At 40.1% G+C, this 20,413-nt stretch overlaps 2 protein-coding genes across 6 annotated transcripts; both read left to right on the top strand.

Annotated features, from left to right (window-relative positions):
* Positions 1–5,208: 5,208 nt before the first annotated feature.
* LOC125985250 (phospholipid hydroperoxide glutathione peroxidase-like) lies at positions 5,209–7,185 on the top strand. Its single transcript, XM_049747920.2, has 7 exons — positions 5,209–5,371; positions 5,767–5,861; positions 6,180–6,324; positions 6,414–6,565; positions 6,684–6,708; positions 6,793–6,852; positions 6,943–7,185. The coding sequence occupies exons 1-7, from the start codon at positions 5,303–5,305 to the stop codon at positions 6,973–6,975; spliced, it is 579 nt and encodes a 192-aa protein (XP_049603877.1). The 5' UTR covers positions 5,209–5,302; the 3' UTR covers positions 6,976–7,185.
* A 986-nt stretch (positions 7,186–8,171) lies between these two features.
* LOC125985146 (phosphatidylinositol 4-phosphate 5-kinase type-1 gamma) lies at positions 8,172–19,546 on the top strand. 5 transcript variants are annotated; one of them, XM_049747744.2, is made up of 18 exons: positions 8,172–8,498; positions 11,359–11,384; positions 11,454–11,543; positions 11,627–11,757; positions 11,832–11,949; positions 12,541–12,693; positions 12,994–13,293; positions 13,366–13,574; positions 13,653–13,736; positions 14,409–14,457; positions 14,603–14,687; positions 14,757–14,909; positions 15,651–15,810; positions 15,874–15,942; positions 16,021–16,477; positions 17,084–17,158; positions 17,711–17,783; positions 18,159–19,546. In XM_049747744.2, exons 1-17 carry the CDS (start codon positions 8,411–8,413, stop codon positions 17,768–17,770), a joined length of 2,307 nt encoding a protein of 768 aa, XP_049603701.1. In that variant the 5' UTR covers positions 8,172–8,410; the 3' UTR covers positions 17,771–17,783; positions 18,159–19,546. The 5 variants fall into 5 exon arrangements, 3 of the variants coding, with proteins under 3 accessions (XP_049603701.1, XP_049603702.1, XP_049603703.1); XR_007487234.2 differs by lacking the exon at positions 17,084–17,158 and adding an exon at positions 16,760–16,794 and having other exon boundaries at positions 8,174–8,498; XM_049747746.2 differs by lacking the exon at positions 8,172–8,498 and adding an exon at positions 10,574–10,664.
* Positions 19,547–20,413: the final 867 nt, after the last annotated feature.

The following is a 20,413-nucleotide window of genomic DNA, read 5'->3' on the forward strand; positions in this document are numbered from 1 at the left end:
ACAGGTTATTGCTCTAAGGAAGGGGGTTGACAAGTCTTCTTCCCTGTTGCTAAAGCAACAAGTAATGTCATTTCCATTTCCAGATATGAAACTGGGAGGGCAGGAGAAAAAAGACAGCCGCTGTATGTTCTCCAGCCAACATCTCCATCTGCTCACTCTCTCATAAAACGAACACCAAGCAGAGGCAGCTAGAGAGTAGCAAATTAAAATCACATTTATGCTACTGTTAATAAAATCAACTTTCCCAACTTGGAAGTGAATTGTACGTCTATTTTTATTGAGTTCACTTTGATGAAACAATGAAACCTTTCACTCATTTATAGCGTTGGAAATGCATGCCTACTCACTTGGTTACGCTTCATAGCCACGGGAATGTGTAATTAACTCTGGGTGATGATGCTAGTTTCCCGCAGTCCTTCTTTGGTTCTGATGTTAGATGATGCTAATTAGACCTCGGGAATATTTTAATTGCTGAGAATAAAGACGCTGATTTTGTTGTTGTTGTAATGTTAAGTCTTTGTACACAGCATGGAAAGTGATGAGGGATGTATTCAATTGGAGAGGGTAACTAATCATTTAAAAAAGGATTTTATTCGTGTTTTGATTAAGTCATCACAGCCGTCGACGTCACCGTAACAGTCACAAAAAGAGTGAGTTAATAAGGCCTTTGGAAATGATACACGTCCAAAAAACAACAAAGCTATCAAATGCTAATGGACTAGCAGCATCTGTCACAATAATACTTTTTTTAATTCCAATTGAAACAAAATAAATAAAAGGCAAGTGCATTTCTACACTTCTGTATACTTTTTTTTTTTTTTTGTAGCCCCAAAACTATTTTCTGTTTGATTTTTAAATTAAAAAAAATATGGAGTTTCCAACTCACAGTCATAATCAAATACTTCCTGTTTTCGCCCACCAGACACCCTTCGGAAAATCAAACAATCCAAAGACCTCAAACCATATCATGAAAATGTCACAGACCGCCTCTGAGGTCTCACTGATATTCTGGATATTTACCAAGCTGTAGAAATACCAAGAGCAGTTTGTCAACATTCCAAATTGAGAGAAGAATTGAGTAGGATTTGAAGATAACCTTCCTGAACCTCACTATTCATCCATGCTACTGTCGTGAGTCGATTGAGTGTGTGTGTGGGGGGGGGGGGGGGGGGGGGGGGAGTAACACCCCCGCTGAGCGCCAAGGAGCGAGTCGAACGAAGGAATTGATAGGCACTATTCTGATTAGCCCGAGGAAAAGCCAACTCATCTACAGAGGTCAGTCTTGCTGTGAGGCAGGAAGTGCACGGCGAGGTTCTTGCCTTGCTTTTGTGATGTTTGAAATCAGAGAGCAGCACGTCACACACTTCGCAGTTCACCAACATTTCCAACCGAGGCCCTTTCCGCTGTGACTAATGTTTTTGCTCTCTTTTTTTGAACATGAACATTTTTTTTTTCAATATTTGCTTCACAGCCATCTTGATCAACACTTTCACTTTTTTTTCGAGACATACTTTCTTGTATTTTTCCCGATGGGCAACGACTGCTGAGTGACTGAATCTGATGTTATTTTAGTCATTATCATCATTAGGCAAATTGCCGACGGGATGTTGGTGACGGTGGGGGGTGGGCGCTGAGTGTGGGCGTGTTGTTCTGTGGAGAGACTCAAATGACTTTTTCATGCTCGGAGGGTAAATTAAGGTAAATCACCTTTGGGATGAGCACTCTTCTTCTACAATTTCGAATTTAGAGTCACTAAATATAATTACATTATCCAAGATGGACTCACAGTACCACACCGGTTTCTGCTCACTTGGGAATGTCAAATGATTTTTTTTTAATTTCAATTTGAAAATTATTTACATTGTTTTTGTAGGGGAGCTGTTCTAGTAACCGCCACTCAATATCACATGCGGCCACATCGCCGCTTCACAGCAGCACAGCGTGCTCGATGCTTAATGAGCTGTGTCCGCTTTCATCCAGCATTTTCAATTAGAGCACAAGAGTTGGGTTTGGTTTGCATCTGACTAAAGGGGTGCCCTTTATGCTCTCGCTTGTTGCAGTGCAAGAATGCAACAATTTTAATTGCTATTGCATTAAAGTAACTACTGGAGCACTTTTAGAATGATCGACCTTTTCAACCAATTTATTCTGGAACTCTTGAACGAGTATATCACAGCTGGTCTACAAAATTTTTAGAAATTCTACAGAAAGCGCTGATACAGATTATATTTTAAAATTCCCAGAAAAATAAAAAAAACATGCAAAAGTTAATTTTCTGGGCTGGCATCATATTTTAGGGGTGGAGGCAGTCCCCCCCACCCACCCCCCTCTAGCTCAGCCACTGCCTTGAAAGGATTTATTGGATTTACATGATTTCCTATATGAAATATTGCTTTAAATTTCATGATTCAGCTTTAGTCAGACTATCACGACCCCATTAATCACAAAAAATGAGGTTCTACTGTAGTAGATTATCAAGATGATTTGAACTTTCCTCTGCACTATTATTATTACCAAAAGTGTTTATCTATCTAGATTCTATTGGTTTTCACATCGATTTTAAGACGAGATTTTAGTGGTGTGGCTTTGAGGTGAATTCAATGGGCTGTTAATTACCTGTCGGATAAACGTTGAAGAGCGGAGCATGACATGTCAGCCTTGTCTCGTGATGGTCAGAAGGAAAGTGGAGGCTGATAAGAAGGCTGATGTGGACTATTGAGAAGCGCAGTTGGGGGAAACAGACTGCAGTATCTGTTGCCTTGCCAACCGAGACCCTCAGAGTGCGAGGGTTAAATGTAAACGATTCTCTCCCGGTACAAATATAGGTTGCCATCTGTTTTCTTGGCACTTCCTTTGTTACAAATTTTCAAACATGCAAATAATGAATGTGTAGGTGTTTTCATTAGAACCCTCCATTGGAAGTTAATATGATTTTTTTAATATGAAAGTGATGAGTGGGCGTAGTCATTCTTGAAATGAAAAAACATAATCAGCCTTGTTTCGATTCTTCGATTTGGAGGATTTTTTTTGTTGAATTGAAATGTTCAGGTGGAGCTGCTAAAGTTCTATGGTCCGTTTAAAAAAAAAAATTCTGACACGTAAGAGATGCAAAGGCAAGCGGAAAGCAAAGTTGTTGCTTAGAAACGGTAAGAAATTAGCCAAAGTTTTTCTAAACCATCTGAGCTAATCTCCCGGAGCGATGCGTGTGCGTCCATGTGCGTGCCTGTGTGTTTGTGTGTGTTATGGAGGGTGGGGTTGGCAGACTCAAGTTTAGCAGAGGTGGTTACCAGGCAACTGTTTTGTTTTCAGATTTAAATAAAGCTTCGTTTTTTTTTTCGGTGTCCTTTCTGTCATTAATTTCTTTGAGGGACTGTTAACTTGCTCTCAGTGTGTGACGCAAAAGAACTGTTGCATCAATTTAATTAACAGGAGTTGCTGTCACCTTCTACCCAATAAATTGCCTCAAAATTGTATTTTAACTGCAGTGGTGCCTTCAGATATGATTTAATCCATGACCATAACTCAAAACGTTTGTATTTGTATCTCAAATTGTTGTACTCCACTGAGATAAATGAAAACGCCAATGATCTGTGCGCTCACGTGCAGACACACAGACTTGATCCCTATTATAGAAAGCCTTTCATTTCATTTTGAGTCCTAATTGGCTGTGTGAGAGGAGTTTAATTAAGGGCTTTGGAGAGGTTTTTACAGATGTAGAAGCCATGTTTTATCACTGTGCCTAATTGAAGGTTTCCACTCTAGACAACATGACACCCCGTATCATCCAATGCCTGTATGCTCATACATGTGTGTTTGCGAGGAAGACATCCCACTGCCTCAACTGCAGGGGATGCTCATTTGCAGGACCCCCCCTCCACGATCTCTGGATGGCAATCGCTCAGTGCTGCACATAACGTCAACCTGGTCAACAGCTGTCATTATGGGGGTCGTGTGACATTTTAATTGAATATGGACCTGTCTTACTGAACTTGACTTAACAAGATTTACTGACAAATAGCATAAACTAGTTAAAACACAGGACTCAATTAAAGGAGGCAAATTGCATTACACAAATATTTTAAGTAGCACGATCAGAGTCTTCAAGTCTATTTCAATACACTGGCTGTTAGGGTTTTCCAGGTTATCTTTATCATAGGATTATGTTGGAATGCAACAGGTAATAAATACCTTACCTTGTCCTCCTTATCACAAGATCGTAAAACATCCCCTGAGATGTTTAGACTAGAGGACAAGGGCTCTCTATTCAGCCCACTCATACCCCCACTCTTTCTCTTAATAAATATGCCTTTGCAGTTGAGAGAGGCTCCAGATTTCATTCCTGTAGCGAGTGATCTCTCCACCTGCAGGTGTCTAAAAGAACTTGCTTGTCTTCCGTGTGGTTCTTGCAACATAAGTTGGAGTGAGCAAATCTCTAACACTGGCGTTTTATTTTTTGAGATTCACATTTTTTCTATCAGGTTTAACCACGCCCCCCACGTCAGATACGGGTCATTCTATTGTGAAACTCGAAAAAAAGATTTGAACCTGGAAAAAAAGATCAGAATCTGAAAAAAAACAAGAGTTGAACCTGAAAAAAAGAGATGTGAATCTGAAAATATAAAACATGCAAATAAAAATAAAGACCTAAAATCTTGAATACATGGTGAAACCTGAAAATAAATATATTCGCCAAAACATTTACAAAAGTGAACCAAAACTATTTTCAACTCGAAAAAACTTTTAATTCAAGCATTTTTATTTTACGTTTATTTTCAATTTCAAGTTTTATTTTTTCTAGTTTGAGTTTTGTTTTTTCAAGTACAAAACCTTTGACCCCACTCTACTTCATATACATATGTGCCTGCAGCTACAGACACGCCCATGGAAAGAGATACACTTGCATTCAGTACATAAACCGTGAATATACAAATATATACAAACAGTATAGTATATAAACCGAGATGTGTTCTTTCTATACTATATATTTTGGACAAAATTCAGCTCATTAGAAAGGTTTGAAAAAAAAAAGCAGGCATCTTTTCTACAGTTAGACTGCGCTATCTGCCGTTCAAAGGTTGAAACCGCATCAATAAAAAAAATAAAAAATTTAAAAAAAGGTATTGACTATTCATTTGCGTACATGCAAAGAATTTTGAATGGCTTTTAAATGGCCGTTGGTAGCGTTATAGAATTTACATTTCTTGTAATTTTTATTCAAAACATCGGACAACACCCATGCGCGTTACTCAATCGTTGGGTGGGGCTAAGAAATGACGTAACACCAGTCGTTGGTGTCATAAGCATGTGGTTATTCCGAACGTCTTCCGTGTTGATAGGCGTACTCGGGAGCAGAGGAGTAACCCGAACGATGGTAAAGGCATTTCAACCCACTGCAATCGATTTATCTATTATTACGCCATTAAAGCGATTTATTTACCCACCATTGTCAATGCGCTTGCAACGTTGGGTAACCTGTGCTACTATTTTTAAAACGCGGTGCAACCGAGAAATAGGTCCGACCTCGGTACAATATTTTTAGTGCGTGTTTTGTTGTTTATGCATCGATAGCAAATAATGGCTTTGTTATGTCTCAAATGTGCTCTTTTGTCATGCATAATTAACTCTAGTCTGTTGGATTTGTGTAATGCCTACGTTGGGATTTGTGCCATTAACTTCTTATGCTAAATGGCGCGGCAGTGTACGACTGTACACCGTATCTTTATACATCTTGACCTTTATCCCTTATGCTTACTCATCTTTATGCAGTGTGCACAAGTGAACGACTGGCAAAATGCCAAGTCCATCTATGAGTTCTCTGCCAAGGATATTGATGGCAATGAGGTGTCTCTTGAAAAATACAGGTGAGATGTCGTGCATGACTTAATGTATTGCAGAGTTCCCCAATTATTTCTTGCAACATAAGGACAAGCACATGGTTTAGTGGTGGCTGATTGGGGGTACTTGAACGCATCACTACTATTGTGTTTGCATTATACTTGGCAGAAAAAAAAAAAAACTGGGCAAAGTAGTCAGAGCTTTTTCTAATATTTTGTTATTTGCCAAGCAACTACAGTAAATTACATTTTAATATTAGGAACACATTTCAGTATTACCATTGCAATTTTAAAATCGTAATAACTATTCCTGACTTGCCGGTTGGCTGTATGTTTCTGTGACAGGGGTAATGTTTGCATCATTGTAAATGTGGCCTCCAAATGAGGAAAGACCCGCGTAAACTATACTCAGCTTGCGGAAATGCACGCTTCCCTGGCTGAGAAGGGTTTACGCATACTTGGCTTCCCTTGTAACCAGTTTGGAGGGCAGGTAACTACCACTAGCACTTTTGATATATAATATTAACACAATAACGGATACGTTTTGAAAAATTGTTTCTTCCTGGTGATGGTTTACAGGAGCCTGGAACTGATGCGGAGATTAAAGAATTTGCCAAAGGTTTCAATGCAAATTTTGACCTCTTCAGTAAAATTGATGTAAACGGAGACAGCGCTCACCCTCTTTGGAAATGGATGAAAGCACAGCCGAAGGGAAAGGGAAGCTTTGGAAAGTATGTTTTCCATCATAATTGTATCCATCGTAAATAGTGCAAACTATTTTTTTTTAAATCTTATTTCATTGCTAGAAATACAAAACTGATCCATTTTTCTCTCCCAATGTTTTCACAGTAACATCAAATGGAACTTCACTAAGGTAATTTGTAATATTTTGGTAATATTATTGTTCCTGGGCTTTTTTCCCTGCATACTAATCAGACACATTTTAATTCCTTGACAGTTTCTCATAAACAAAGAGGGAGAAGTGGTGAAACGGTACGGTCCAACAGACGATCCTAGCGTAAGTGACACTGTTTTGCATTTGTTCAATCCACAATTTCTATTCATTCGTCTTCTGAACAACTTATCAATTTATAATTTTCATTTGCAGGTGGTGGAGAAGGATCTGCCTACGTACCTGTAATAACAGCCAATGTCTTCGATCACAAACGGATCTCCCATATGGACTTGAGGGTTATTTGGTGTGCGGATGTGTGGACCAATGATGTCCTGTCTGTGAACCCGATTCTTGGGACGGACAGGTCTGATGACTCGGCGTGCAGCTACCTCCAGACGTTCTGCTACACCACCCTACAAGACCATATGAATAAAGATTCCTTAGTGATCTTGCAGCCATTCCTTTCTTATATAATCATTCATTATGCCTAAAGGCAAAGATGTCATAGTCTGCTGACGGTCCCAAACTACTGAGAATGGCTTCACTGAAAGCAAAAGGTGTTTCTAGATTGACATTTTTGCTAAATTTTTAATTTTGCTTTGCATTCACTTGCTTGTGAGAATCATAGGGTCTCGACCGTTAATGTTTAGATTTATCTGTATCCATCAGGTAGAAATTGTATTTGTCTGCTGTACTTGCATAATTATCAGTGTTACTTTACAGAGAATTAAATGTCAATAAAAGATGAATTATGTTTTGCTGCACAGTTATTGCGTCAGTCTCAAGAATTTCAAAAGTACAAATGGTGGAAATGATCCAATTACCATTGACCTATAACAATTTATCCTTGTTTCGGGCATTGTTGTATGATTTAATTTAAAACGATTTCATCCTTAAATTTGTTGTATTTATGGATATGTTGTTCAAAGAAAGTTGAGACTAAATGCAGCAGCGAGCATGCTCAACTGAGCTTGCGCAATTCTTCAGAAAAAGTAGCACGCGAGAATAGCGCTATCTATTGGTAATACTACTGTACTGCAATTCAGAAGATTATTGCCAAGTGCTTACGCGTTCTCTGCACGCGTCCAATGTTTTCGGACACTTATTTTGCGCTGTGATTTTGCATAATCTGATGCATTTAATATTTTTGTGTAATAACGCAAACTTAATCTCATCGGACATTAAAGCTCTCAAACGGTGGGCAACGATTGCAAAACCAACATAAACCGAGATTTTACATAAAAGTAACAGAGATGGCACTGGGAGCAACAAAAGTTGACTAAAAATAATTACATATCTGAAAATATATTTATACTTTCTTCCAACAATGACGAGAAATCACTAATGATACAGTTGGATATTATTGAGTATGTTCCAAGTCTCATTTTTTTAATTTTAACATTCTGCTCTTATTTATATGCGGCGGTTCTCGTGTTAGCGTGAAATGATGACGTCGAGATTTGACTGAAGCTGGATTTGTAACGTTACTGTGCGTGGACGAGCATCCGTCGCGAATCAAGTGACGCGTGGCGAGGTGGCTGCACAATAATGTCACTTTATTTCTCTTACTGCCTACCAGTTCCGTTTTATTTAACCACCATTGTGAAAGTTATGTGGGCTGCGGAGCCAAGGTGGTAATGTGACGCTTTCTCCGACCGCCGCATCCGGCACGGTTGCCGTCATGGAGCTGGACCAAGTGACTGCGGAAACTGGCCGGGGAAATGAGGAGGAGGCTGGGCTCAGTCTGCATCTGGACCTCGCAGACACAGGTGGGAATTTATGCATTTCACGTGTTTGCAAAGACTTCCCATCCATCATACATTGCCCCGTATGCGGTCGTCAATTCGCCATTTTGAAGTGCTGTAATATTTAGTGAGGAAAGGTTTATTCCATTTTTGACATTGAGTGGCTACATTGCGAAGGGTTATCAATATTTGTGAAATAAATTTGCTGAGATTTCATGTGGTTATATTATTATTATTTATTATTATTTATTATTATCATCATGTGACTACACTGATCATGTAAATGATTTCCGAATCAATATCACCCTAACCTTTTAGATGTCCCCATAATACACCCCTTCAAATGTTTTGCATTAAATATCATATTCATATTAAGAAGCTCAGTAGTACTACCTGAAGAAAATGCTTTCCAAGTGGCTCACATTGATGCTATGACTAATTTATAAACCACTGTAACATTATGTACAGGCTGACAAATAACAATATATAATGACTATAAAAAAATAAAACTGTGCATGAATCTAGGAAAAAATGTATTGCACTTAGGTTAAATAAAAAAAACTTATTCTTATAAACAAGCAGTTTTTCAAGATAAAATACACATCTATACTATCTATCTCCAAAGTTAAACACAACTAAATGGCACTTAAGAAGCTGTTGAAATGAATAACAGATTAGATTGTTAGATAAAGGCGTATCATAAGTTCACGCACAGCTGGCGTTCTGTTGCAAAATGGCCCAACAGGCTTGTTTAGGATGCTTCCACCCAACACTTGAAAGCTTGGAATAAAACTGCCGGAGGGTAAAAGAAGTCGACGGAATGGCTATGTACTGGAATTGTTTATGTGAATACATGCACATGAAACCGGTTCTCGACACCGATCCCTAGTGGATTTAATTCCTCAGCCTCTCCTCATCTTTGCATATCTTTTTTTTCCCTCCTCCCTGTCAGATCTTACATAATGCGACATGGAATTATTAGAACATAAACCACACACACTAATCCCTCGTTGCTATCGCTTCAAAGAACCGCTGCAGATATTCAAGCAAAAAATAAAATAATTCAGAGTATGCGTGGCAGGTTTATGATATTTAGGTGCAATCATAAATTAAGAGTTACATCAGAGTATATTGAATGTGGAGTGTAAATGTGTGAACCTGCATAACACTGCATAAAATTAGCATCAATTTACCGGATTATTCTTCTTGTGCATGATGCCAAAATGGATTTAAAAACTACAGCAACAGGATGTACAATATTCCCTCCATTAGTCCAGAAGACTCCTATAGTAAGAACATTTACAATAACACTCAAGTCCCTAATATTTGATTTTACAATGTTCAATTTTCAAACGAGCCAATAGGAAATGGCTTGAAACTTGTGTTTTGCTTACACCTCATGACATAAAATTCTTTCTTAACCCCAATCCTCCGTATGGATGTGTGTGTCTACCAAATCTTAATCCTCATTGTTATGCTTGACAGGCTTTGTCTCGGGATTAAGACGCAGGTTTGGACGTCTGGGCGCATTGCTTTACATAGACTTGTACCTTTAATTGGCTCACAAAATACATGTTCAGACATTTGCAAATAAAAGATTTATGTGCTTGAAACCGATGATACAAGTGCAAATGTAATAGCACGATTTGCACAATTTGAATAAATGTGATGTTTTTTTATTTTATTGTTTGAATTTGCATATCCACGAAAGAGACGTTGATGTTGATGCCTCAGAGATGAAGTGACATCTGCTACAAATGCTTTGCGTGCCTTAAAAGTTCATTATCCCTACTTTGTACTTAATCTTTGCCGTGCCATGGCCTGAAAAAAAATTACATGACCATGCAAGCCAAGCAGTTTGTTGAACTTCGACGTAGATAAAGTTATTTCGTTTCCCTTTGACTTCCTCCACTGCTGCTTTATCTTGCCATGCAAGCCAAGTAAGCAACGAGTCATCTTATTAGCTGAACCAACGTTTCGGAATTCTCGTGTCTGGTTGGTTAGCAATGTGATCTTCAGACGTCAGCCAATGGTGACGCTAAGATTAAGGAAGAAGTCAATCCAATAGAGTGTTTTCCTTCTCAGGACCAACGTGGTTCTTGTAAGAATAGAAATCCTATCCTGCTCTGGTCTGATTCCTTTTTCATTGCTTTTCTGTTTGGGGAACATCAAACCTAAACTCGTTTGCTGGTGAGTTGAGTCATAATTTGCTATGAATTAGGTTGCTAAAGTTTTATTTCTGTATAGTAGGGTGGAAACAATTCATTGAATAATTCAAATAATTTGATTAGAAAAAGGCATTGATTGATTTTTTTCCTCTGGCTCCATGATTCGTTGTGCAGTAAGGAATACATACTGTCTTTATTTTCTAAAGAAAACGGCAAAAGCATGTTTTATCCGATTAATCGATGTAAAAAAAAACCCTCGCCAATTACTCGAATACAAGAATAATCGATAGCTGCACCCGTATTGTATACATACCAATATTTGTAACAATGATTTTGACTGTAGAAAATTAATTAGCACAGGCAGGTGGCATATTGATTAAAAAAATCTTGATTCTATAAAAGCGTTTCGGACAATCATGCAAGAGTCAGGCACCATTGACCTCACAAAAATTCCTACGACAGATCAAACTTGTTTTTATTCCTGTTGTCCATTTTGCAGCCAAATCCATTTGTCCCTTTGTGTACTTTTATTGGAGGGCCTTTGAAAGTAGTAGTGGGATGATATTTGTCATGTACAAACCGAAGTGGGAAGCAGGTGAATAAATATTGAACTCAACTATGTTACCAGTTACATCTGGACAAATAGATGCCGCCTGATTCTACAAACAATTATCACATTAACATTTGCCCTTGTATTTTCCCTTCTGTCCGTGTAGATCCAGCCAAAAAGTGTCAAGCAGAGGTGAGTGTTCCACCTCATGTCCGTATAGGTTAAAGTCTGAAATGACAAGACGTCTATGTTTCGATACAGATGCCGTCCCCATTTGGAGCAGGCCAAGCTCACGAGAAGAAAATCGGCCACAGGAGAGTCGATGCCTCAGGAGAGACAACGTACAAGAAGGTTGCCATTTTTATCCTTCTGTTTGTATTTCGTTCCGTGGAACTATTCAACATTTTTTTTTCTTTTTTTCATGCCGCCCCCAGACCTCCTCCTCCGCCTTAAAAGGAGCCATCCAACTGGGTATTGGCTATACGGTTGGCAATCTCAGCTCCAAGCCCGAGAGAGACGTGCTCATGCAGGACTTCTATGTGGTGGAAAGTATCTTCTTCCCCAGGTGGCTTTTTTACGAATGGCACAGGAAACATTTTAGCTAGCGCAGTGTCTAATCCACTTTTGTTTTCATCGCAGCGAGGGCAGCAACCTTACACCGGCCCATCACTTTCCAGACTTCAGGTTTAAAACCTACGCCCCCGTGGCTTTCCGCTACTTCAGGGAACTGTTTGGAATCCGGCCAGATGACTACCTGGTAATTTTTTTTTTTTTTTTGGGTGAAGTAGAAAAAGCAATTAATTTGTACCATTTTAACAAGTAAAATAATTGATTTGAAAAATTGAAAATCCAGGTGTTCCAAAACTTTTGAGCAGGCGTTTTAATTTGTTGCACGGCAAAGCATCAAAACAGCATTTTTAATCATCACCGCTTCAAGCACCAATTAACAAGGCTTGAACTCATCATTTAATCCACTTCACAGATCTGCACAATTTTCTTTCACGCACTTGATAAACTTCAAGATAGCAGTGTAATCGCTCTCATTCGATCGTGAGCTAAATATAATTTAGATTTGTGGGAACTTGAAGTTATCAAATAAAACACCCATGCACATTTGCATACATGTGCAGCACAAGTCTTTAAGCTCATGCGGTCTCGTTGTGCCAGAGGAAGATTAGCTACTAATGCTCCCTTTTTTTAAACTCAACCTGGAGCAATACACTTTCTGTCCTTTCCATTTGCTCGCTCAGTTTTAATAAAGCTGTCAAAATATTAAATCCTGCTAAAAAAAAATAAACCAAGGCGTGTCCTTGCTTCAGTTTGACATTACATTTCTGCTTCTTTCCAGTATTCCCTTTGTAATGAGCCACTGATCGAGTTGACCAATCCAGGAGCGAGCGGCTCCATTTTCTACGTAACACGCGATGATGAGTTCATTATCAAAACTGTCCAACACAAGGAGGCAGAGTTTCTACAAAAACTGCTTCCTGGCTACTACATGGTAAGTCCCACATCAACACACTCAGTTGCCATCGGTTACCAAATGTAGCCATTCCTAAATGAGCTGCATCAAGTTGTGTGTTGGAGGGGTTGGACCTAGCTAAGTACTCCTTAACAGACTTAGCAGAACCGCAGCATGAGCTAAGACCTCGTGAATGTGTCACGCTGTCCGGCAGGTGCAAGGAAACAAATGTTCTCAAATGTTACCTTAAAGTCCAATAATGCTTTTTGTGATTAGTGTTTGTCATGTACACAAATACAGATTTTTTTCTAATTTCTACATTTTCACTGCCCTCCCCAGAACTTGAACCAGAACCCTCGGACATTGCTGCCAAAGTTCTTTGGCCTCTATTGTGTCCAGTGCGGGGGTAAAAACATCCGACTTGTTGTGATGAACAATATTCTACCGCGCTCTGTACGCATGCACCTTAAATTCGACTTGAAGGGCTCCACTTATAAGAGGCGAGCGTCGAAAAAAGAGCGGGAGAAAACCAAACCCACTTTTAAAGATCTGGACTTCCTGAGTGACGTTCCCGAGGGTCTCAGTCTGGACCAGGACACGTACAATGCTTTGGTCAAAACCCTGCAAAGAGACTGTCTGGTAAGACTTTTGCGTTCTTCTCAGGAAGTAAAGAAACATCCAAACTTCTTCAACTTATTCTTTTCATGTCAGGTGCTGGAGAGTTTCAAGATAATGGACTACAGTTTGCTCCTCGGAGTCCATAACAAGACACAAGCACAGAGAGAACGTCAGTCCCAAGGTTCGCCAGCAGGTGGCGTGGATGAAATGCGGCCTGCTGCTCAGAGAGCTCTGTACTCCACTGCAATTGAGTCCATACAGGGAGGGTCCACATGCAGGGAAACTCTCGATCACGATGACACGTAGGTCTCACAAAAAGCTTATCTACACACACACATGCACACACACACACTGAATGATAACTTCCCCCTCTGTTGCAGAATGGGTGGTATTCCAGCCGTGGGAGTCAAAGGAGAGCACCTCCTCCTGTTCGTCGGCATCATCGACATTCTGCAGTCCTATCGGTATAAGTCGCGCATTTTAATGATTCATTTACTATTGATGCCTAAAGTCAGTCACTTTGAGACATTGTGAGAATTTCAACAACGTTATAGGACATTGTGTTTTAGATGTCAGTCATTTTGGAAAGCCCTTGACTCTTTCTAATCAACTAAAGCATATTTTAGTACCTTTTTTATCGCCAAGTTACCCACTGCCTATTGACTGATTTATTATTATTTTTTCTACGAGACCCATCGTCAGATTTTTGCTTTGTTTTTTTTCCTGCTCATTCTGTAATGCCCTAAGATGCCACAAGATGGTGCCAAAGTATAGGCCAAAAAGGCAAGCAGTAAATGCTGTCAAAGAAATTTTCTTCAAGCTAAATTTCGCCTGGGTTGTTAGTGGAGGTTACAAAGAGTTACAGTTTTTGTGTTTCCTGAAATGCCTTAAGTTGTCACAAGATGGCGCCAAAACACTGTTTAAATATGAAAGTAAATTTACACGTCAGGAATTTCAATCAATCTTGTCTACATTGCACATTACAAATAGATGAGAGCTAACGAAATCAACCCAGCCCTGTACGACCTGTAATAAAATCTAAAGTGTGACTTTTAGCACTTTGCTTCACATAAGTTAGCAGTTAACGCTTTGGATAAATCGAGAGAGTTGACCTAAATTATTCAATTATCTTCCAGCTTGATTAAGAAATTGGAGCACTCCTGGAAGTCTCTCATCCACGATGGGGTGAGTAGATTTCCGTCTCACGTAGCACTCAAACAAATCAAGCTAATAAAACTGCAACTGCTTCATTTCTTTTAGTATGTCTTTTATGCAGTACACATAAAATACCGCTCTGATATCAGTCGTTTGTTTCCCTAACGACCCTCAGGACACAGTATCCGTTCACAGGCCGGGTTTCTACGCCGAGCGCTTCTACAAATTTTGTAGCGCCGTCGTCTTCAGGAAGAGCTGCTGTGAGTTTGAAAAATTAAAATGAAATAGCTGCATTGAGCTTTAATAACTAAGATGATTTCTTTTCGCAGCATTGAGACCATCTCCTTCAAAGAGAGGTCGAGGAACTCTCGCCATGTTAAAATCCGGGTCGGCCGGCCAGCGTTCGTCGCAAAACGACGAGAGGCAGGAAAACCTGGAGAGCCTGCGAGGACCTCACAGCTTCCTCATGCTGGAGGACAGCGGTAGGACTTGTTCAACATACGTTTTCGGTGCAGTCTCATATAAATCCAAAAATAATCTCTGAGCAACTTGACAGCCATCACGAGTCGTAAAACTAAAAAGATTAAGCGCTCTTTTTTTTTTTATTACTTTGTATTTGCATTGTTTCATTCTGAACTTTGGCACGCCAACTTTAAATCCTCCCTACTTGAGTGTTCCATTTTCTGTTTAAATGGGATAAAGTCAACCTTTATTGATCTTCTGGAGAAAGAACAGCTCAGCAAGCAGCAAGCAGCAGTGCCAACAAAATAAAGTACAAGCAAAACTTTCCCAAACTAAAAGTGCACTCTTAGGATGCTTATGCCACAGCCATTTTAATCATCTTTTTATTTTATTTTTTCCTTAATATTTATACAATGGTAGATTTTTGTATGTTCTTCATGTAGTTTTTATCCCAAAACGTTCACAGCTCAATGCTCATAAATTCCACCTTGTCAGTTGTGTAACCAGACAGACTACATGCTTGCTGGGCACACTGGAACATTGCAAGCTTTCCAAATGTTACCCCGTCTGTATAAATTCCAGAGCTGTCATCGGCTGTTCTGCAATCGCTCTTAAGAATCTAAGCCGGAGAAATAAAAAAAAAAAACTGCCCTGTACTTGTGTCGCTCTGCTAAGCTGGGTCGAAATGACCCATCAGTGCTTCTCAAAAAAAGCTTTTCAGTTCCTCATCATAATCATATCCTCTTCTGTTTGCCAATTAGGGAGAGAGCCGCCTTGCACGCCTCCCTCTTTTGAAGACGCCACCACGGCATCAATCGCCACCACGCTCTCCTCGAACAACTCCTTACCCACCACCACCCCCTTCGATACACCCGAGCACCCGCGCTGCAGGAAACAAATGCTCTCACCCAATATGGCAAAGTGAGGAGAAAAAAAAAAAAAAAAAAATTAGCAATCATTAATATTCTTGTTGTATAATTTTAGGCTCCACAAAGAGATTGTCGACGTTCATGAGAAGAGACAGGAGACCATAACGGTAGAGGTTGAGCTCAGGTACACACCGTTTTTATATGTGATAACATCAAGAGGTGTCTAGTGATGAATAATGATATCCATTTTTTTTGTGTACAGTAAAATTCCATCCAGCACTGAGCTGACACAGAAGACCGAAGCGAGCTCGCCAGCTGACAATCAGCCCAGCTTCATTCCTCCTCCTTCCACTGCGCATTACTCGTCTACGCTTCCTCCCACCTTCCTGTCCTCCTCCGCCACTGCTCAATCAGCTTGCCAGTCCTCCTCCACACTTTCCTCTTCCATCCGCCCCTCCACCGAAGCACTCACCTCCCCCCTCACACGCGCGGCGACCCCTCGCACGCAAGCTACACGTTCCGCTTCGGCGAGCCCTCCGGCCCCAACCGCACTGCAGCCGTCCTCGGCGTTTACCCCCATCCGTCCCGCGTCCCTTCACGCCTCCACGCAAAGTTCGTCTCCCCACCACCCTGCAGGCAAACCAATGAGCAATCAGCTGTCCGTCTCCAGCAGCCACAACTCACTGGATGGGGAGGTGCAGGTTTCTGATATCTACTTTGTAAGTCCTTTTGTACTTCTGTCATTTTGTTCGACTTGAAGAAAATCCCAGTTCACAAAAAGTTGGAAATGGAAGCAGGGATTTTTGGCACTCTAGATCAGAAGTCACTAAAATGGCCTGGCATCAACCAAACCGCTTCTAAAAATAGCACGGAAGGGCAATATTGTGACTGCTGGTCGAGTTGCCAAATTTTTCTTCCTTTTGTTCATTGTTATTGTCTCGCCAGTGAAATTGAGTGAAAATCCATCTTTGCTTCTTTTGCTCTGCTGGGTCTCCTTGCAGTGGCTCAGTCAGGACAGCGTGATAGAGTTATGATGGTGAGAAGGAAGGAGAGCTTGCGTTACGGTGTGCACGCACTTAAGGGGAGTTTCTCAAGCATGAGGCTGCCTCTGCTGCCAGCGCTTGTCGTTTTGAAGGTGTCAGCAAAAAAAAAGGGGGAAAAAAAGGCTCCTTCACTCGCATGATGTATGTCAACCTGCATTCATGCGCCTGAGCAACCATCACCATCATTCGTACAGTTTTTGTCCATTTCATTTTTTTTCTTTTAGAATTCTACATCCGATTTTTCTGTGTATGTGTGAATCCATTCATCTATTTGTCCATCAGTATGCAGATGGAAGATATTGGGTGTACTCGCCCGTTCTTGGCCGTCGTAAGCTAAACTCTAGCTCGAGTTACACCGTAAGTCACCAGCATGATAGTTTGAGTTCTGGACTGATTGTGCGTAGCGGCACACAACTGTAGGAGAGAAGCTCGCAGATTTATTTGTGGCTCTTCAGAAGTTGTCAAATGTTCTGAATGAATTGTAAATTCTCTCTTCTGAAGGGCCACGATCTTGCGACATTTCAGTTATGCCTATTAAGAGTTTTATGTTGTGTTTGTATTAGCTTCTTTAGAGATGTAGTGGCTTTTAAGCACGCCTGAGCGGACCAAGCTTATTAGCAGCAACTGAATCTTCCGCCCCAAAGTGAACAAGTCACATCATAATTAAAGCTGCACATGAAAAGTTGGCTTCATATTATCACACACATCTGTAATAATTCATAAATCTACTACTACTGAAGAAAAATAAAAAGTCTGATCATTAAAAAAAACTATTTGCAGCTTTAAATGAAACTGTGACAAGGAATATCTTAGCTTTTTGAGGCTTTTTGTCATCTCTCATTTCCTGCATGACTGTCCTCCTCCTTTCTCTTATTGCTGCCCTCTGCTGGTCAAATTTGGTAACGTCAGACTCAGGACGACCAGAGCTGTGTGCATTCTCCTCATTCCAGCTCTGAGGATGACTCATGAGGAACGTCAGACGGTAAGTGTACATCATCCATCCATCCATCCATCCATCCATCCATCCATCCATCCATCCATCCATCCATCCATCCATCCATCCACTACGCTTCTCAAGATTTCCTGATTATTGCCTCCTTTACTCCATCCATCCATCCATCCATCCATCCATCCATCCATCCATCCATCCATCCATCCATCCATCCATCCATCCATCCACTACGCTTCTCAAGATTTCCTGATTATTGCCTCCATCCATCCATCCATCCATCCATCCATCCATCCATCCATCCATCCATCCATCCATCCATCCATCCATCCATCCATCCATCCATCCATCGACTACGCTTCTCAAGATTTCCCGATTATCACCTCCTTTACTCCATTTGTCTTTCAGTCGCTCAGAGAGGAGCAGCGAGAAGCAAGAAGAGTGTGAAACGAGCTCGCAAGTTGTCGATCGAACTGATACAGTACTCCTCTGCATTGATGCAGAGAACTTAGGTTGCATGTGGAATTTTGTAACTGTGATTCAGATCAACCTTAAAAGCATTTAGTCCAAATGATGCTCATACTGTACATAAAGGCAAATACATACTCAGTCATTCATAGAAATACACATATAAAAACAAAATATAAAAGTAAGAAGAGAAAATTCTCAGAGATGAAATTCCAAACAATTTAGAGTGGTGCAAAAAAATTATATTGATCAATATGCTGGCTATGCAATATGGACTATTTTTTTTTTTTTAGCAACATAAACATCCAGGATGTATTGGTTATTTATTGCACTTTATTATTGCACTTTTAAAAAATATATCGTTTTTCAATCAACACCTATTGTATTTTTATTTTATTTTGTCATAACTGTTGTAGGGAGATATTGTCGCAATGTCTAGTGGTCCAATGTCAAACATGCCTTATTGACTGTCACATTTCGATCTGCAATATTATGTGAAAAAGATTTTTCTAGTTTTCAATGAAAGCATGATAAAGATGGCGAACATCCTTTGACAAAGTGTTCAGTCAAACATTTTTGTGAATGTGTGCAAACCAATAAAAAAATGGCCAATTAAAAAAAAAAAAAAAAAACATACCTGCATGGAGCATTGGCCAGCATTGAAGAGTCCTTCCCGATGTGATGACGCTGATATTCGGCTTGCCTCTGTGGTTGATGCCGCTCCAGTCTTCACCAACCCCAAACATTTGTTCTCCACATCAGGAATTTCCAAACGATCCCCGCGAACAATAATCCAAAATAAATCCAATCCTGGGGCTGATAAACAGTGTTGACTAGAATGCACTTAAACGTGCAGGTTTATTTTCCCAAACGAACAAATAACTCATAAAAACCCCAAAACACTGGTTGACGTTTGACACAGCCGGCAATTGTTGGCTTCCTGTCAAACCCTGCCATGTTCAAATCAACCTCGGGTTTTATTATAGGCTTCCCAGGACAATGCATGACAATGCATGAGAGTCTCTCTTGTGGCATGGAGGTAAATTACATCAACGCAAAACTAATGCAAAAGGACAAAAAAAAAAAAAAAAGGCTCACACATCCTGGTTTTCAGATGTCATGAAAAAAAAAATGTTAACAAATGTTTGTTAATGTAAGTCTATGTATGCTTCCATACGTATAAATGATATCTTGACAAAAATTGTAACTGTGCAGTTCTCTATTGATGTTGTTAATTTTTTATTATTTATCATTCTTTACTTTTGTTCCTTTCCTGCACACACACTGAATATATAGAGAATGTAGTGAATAAAGAGCATGTAAATATACTTAAAATAATGTATTCTTTTGTAACGAACAACAAGCTAATATCTATTGGAATTTTTTTCATTGCCTCACCCAATGAAAATCTACGAGAATCAATAACAAAATAAAGCAATAAATATTGATAATGGAATTCTTTTTAACTCCCATAACAATCCACAGAGGGTATGTTTGTGTGTGTATGTGTGTGTTTGAGAGTGTGAGAGGAGACAAAAGTTGAGAGCGAGCAAGCCGGCTCAGATCAAGGGTACCTTTCTAAATGTCTTTGAGTGGAGGACCAAGGCTCACCTACGCAGAATGCCTTCCCTCACCTCTCCTTGCCTCCTCTTCAGTCATCTCCAGCTATTCTCAGAGAGTGTGAAGCTAACTTGGCATAAAAACCTGCAGTTGTGATCTTCTACTTCCGTACGTTCACATTTTGCTTGGCAAAGTGGGCAAGGTGTGTGTGTCTACCCTCTCTCACACACACATAGTCCTCAAAACTCAGTGTCTTACGGCACTGTTTATCTCTGGCAGCATGAAGAAAACAGCACCATTGATTTCTAATCCTAATCCCCCTCTACCAGCCTGCTGCTATTGATCATCTATCCATCCATTAATGAAATAGGAGTGAAGGGCCGATGAAGGACAAACCCAACATATCGGTGCGTGTCTTTTGTCTGCAGCCAAGCGTCCCCTGTCACTTCTACATTTGGCGCCGAGAAGAAAACATGCAAGCGTTCACTTTGGATGAGGATTACCATCTGAGCCGCTTTGCCTAAATATTGAACGTCCATGATATGGATGAATGCGCTAAACATACAGAGGCGCACTCATGTAAATCCACAGGATTCAATTTCACTTCCAAAACAACGTGACGGTATGTTGTGTGA

This window comes from Syngnathus scovelli, chromosome 17 (genome assembly GCF_024217435.2).
Source record: "Syngnathus scovelli strain Florida chromosome 17, RoL_Ssco_1.2, whole genome shotgun sequence".
NCBI lineage: Eukaryota > Metazoa > Chordata > Actinopteri > Syngnathiformes > Syngnathidae > Syngnathus > Syngnathus scovelli.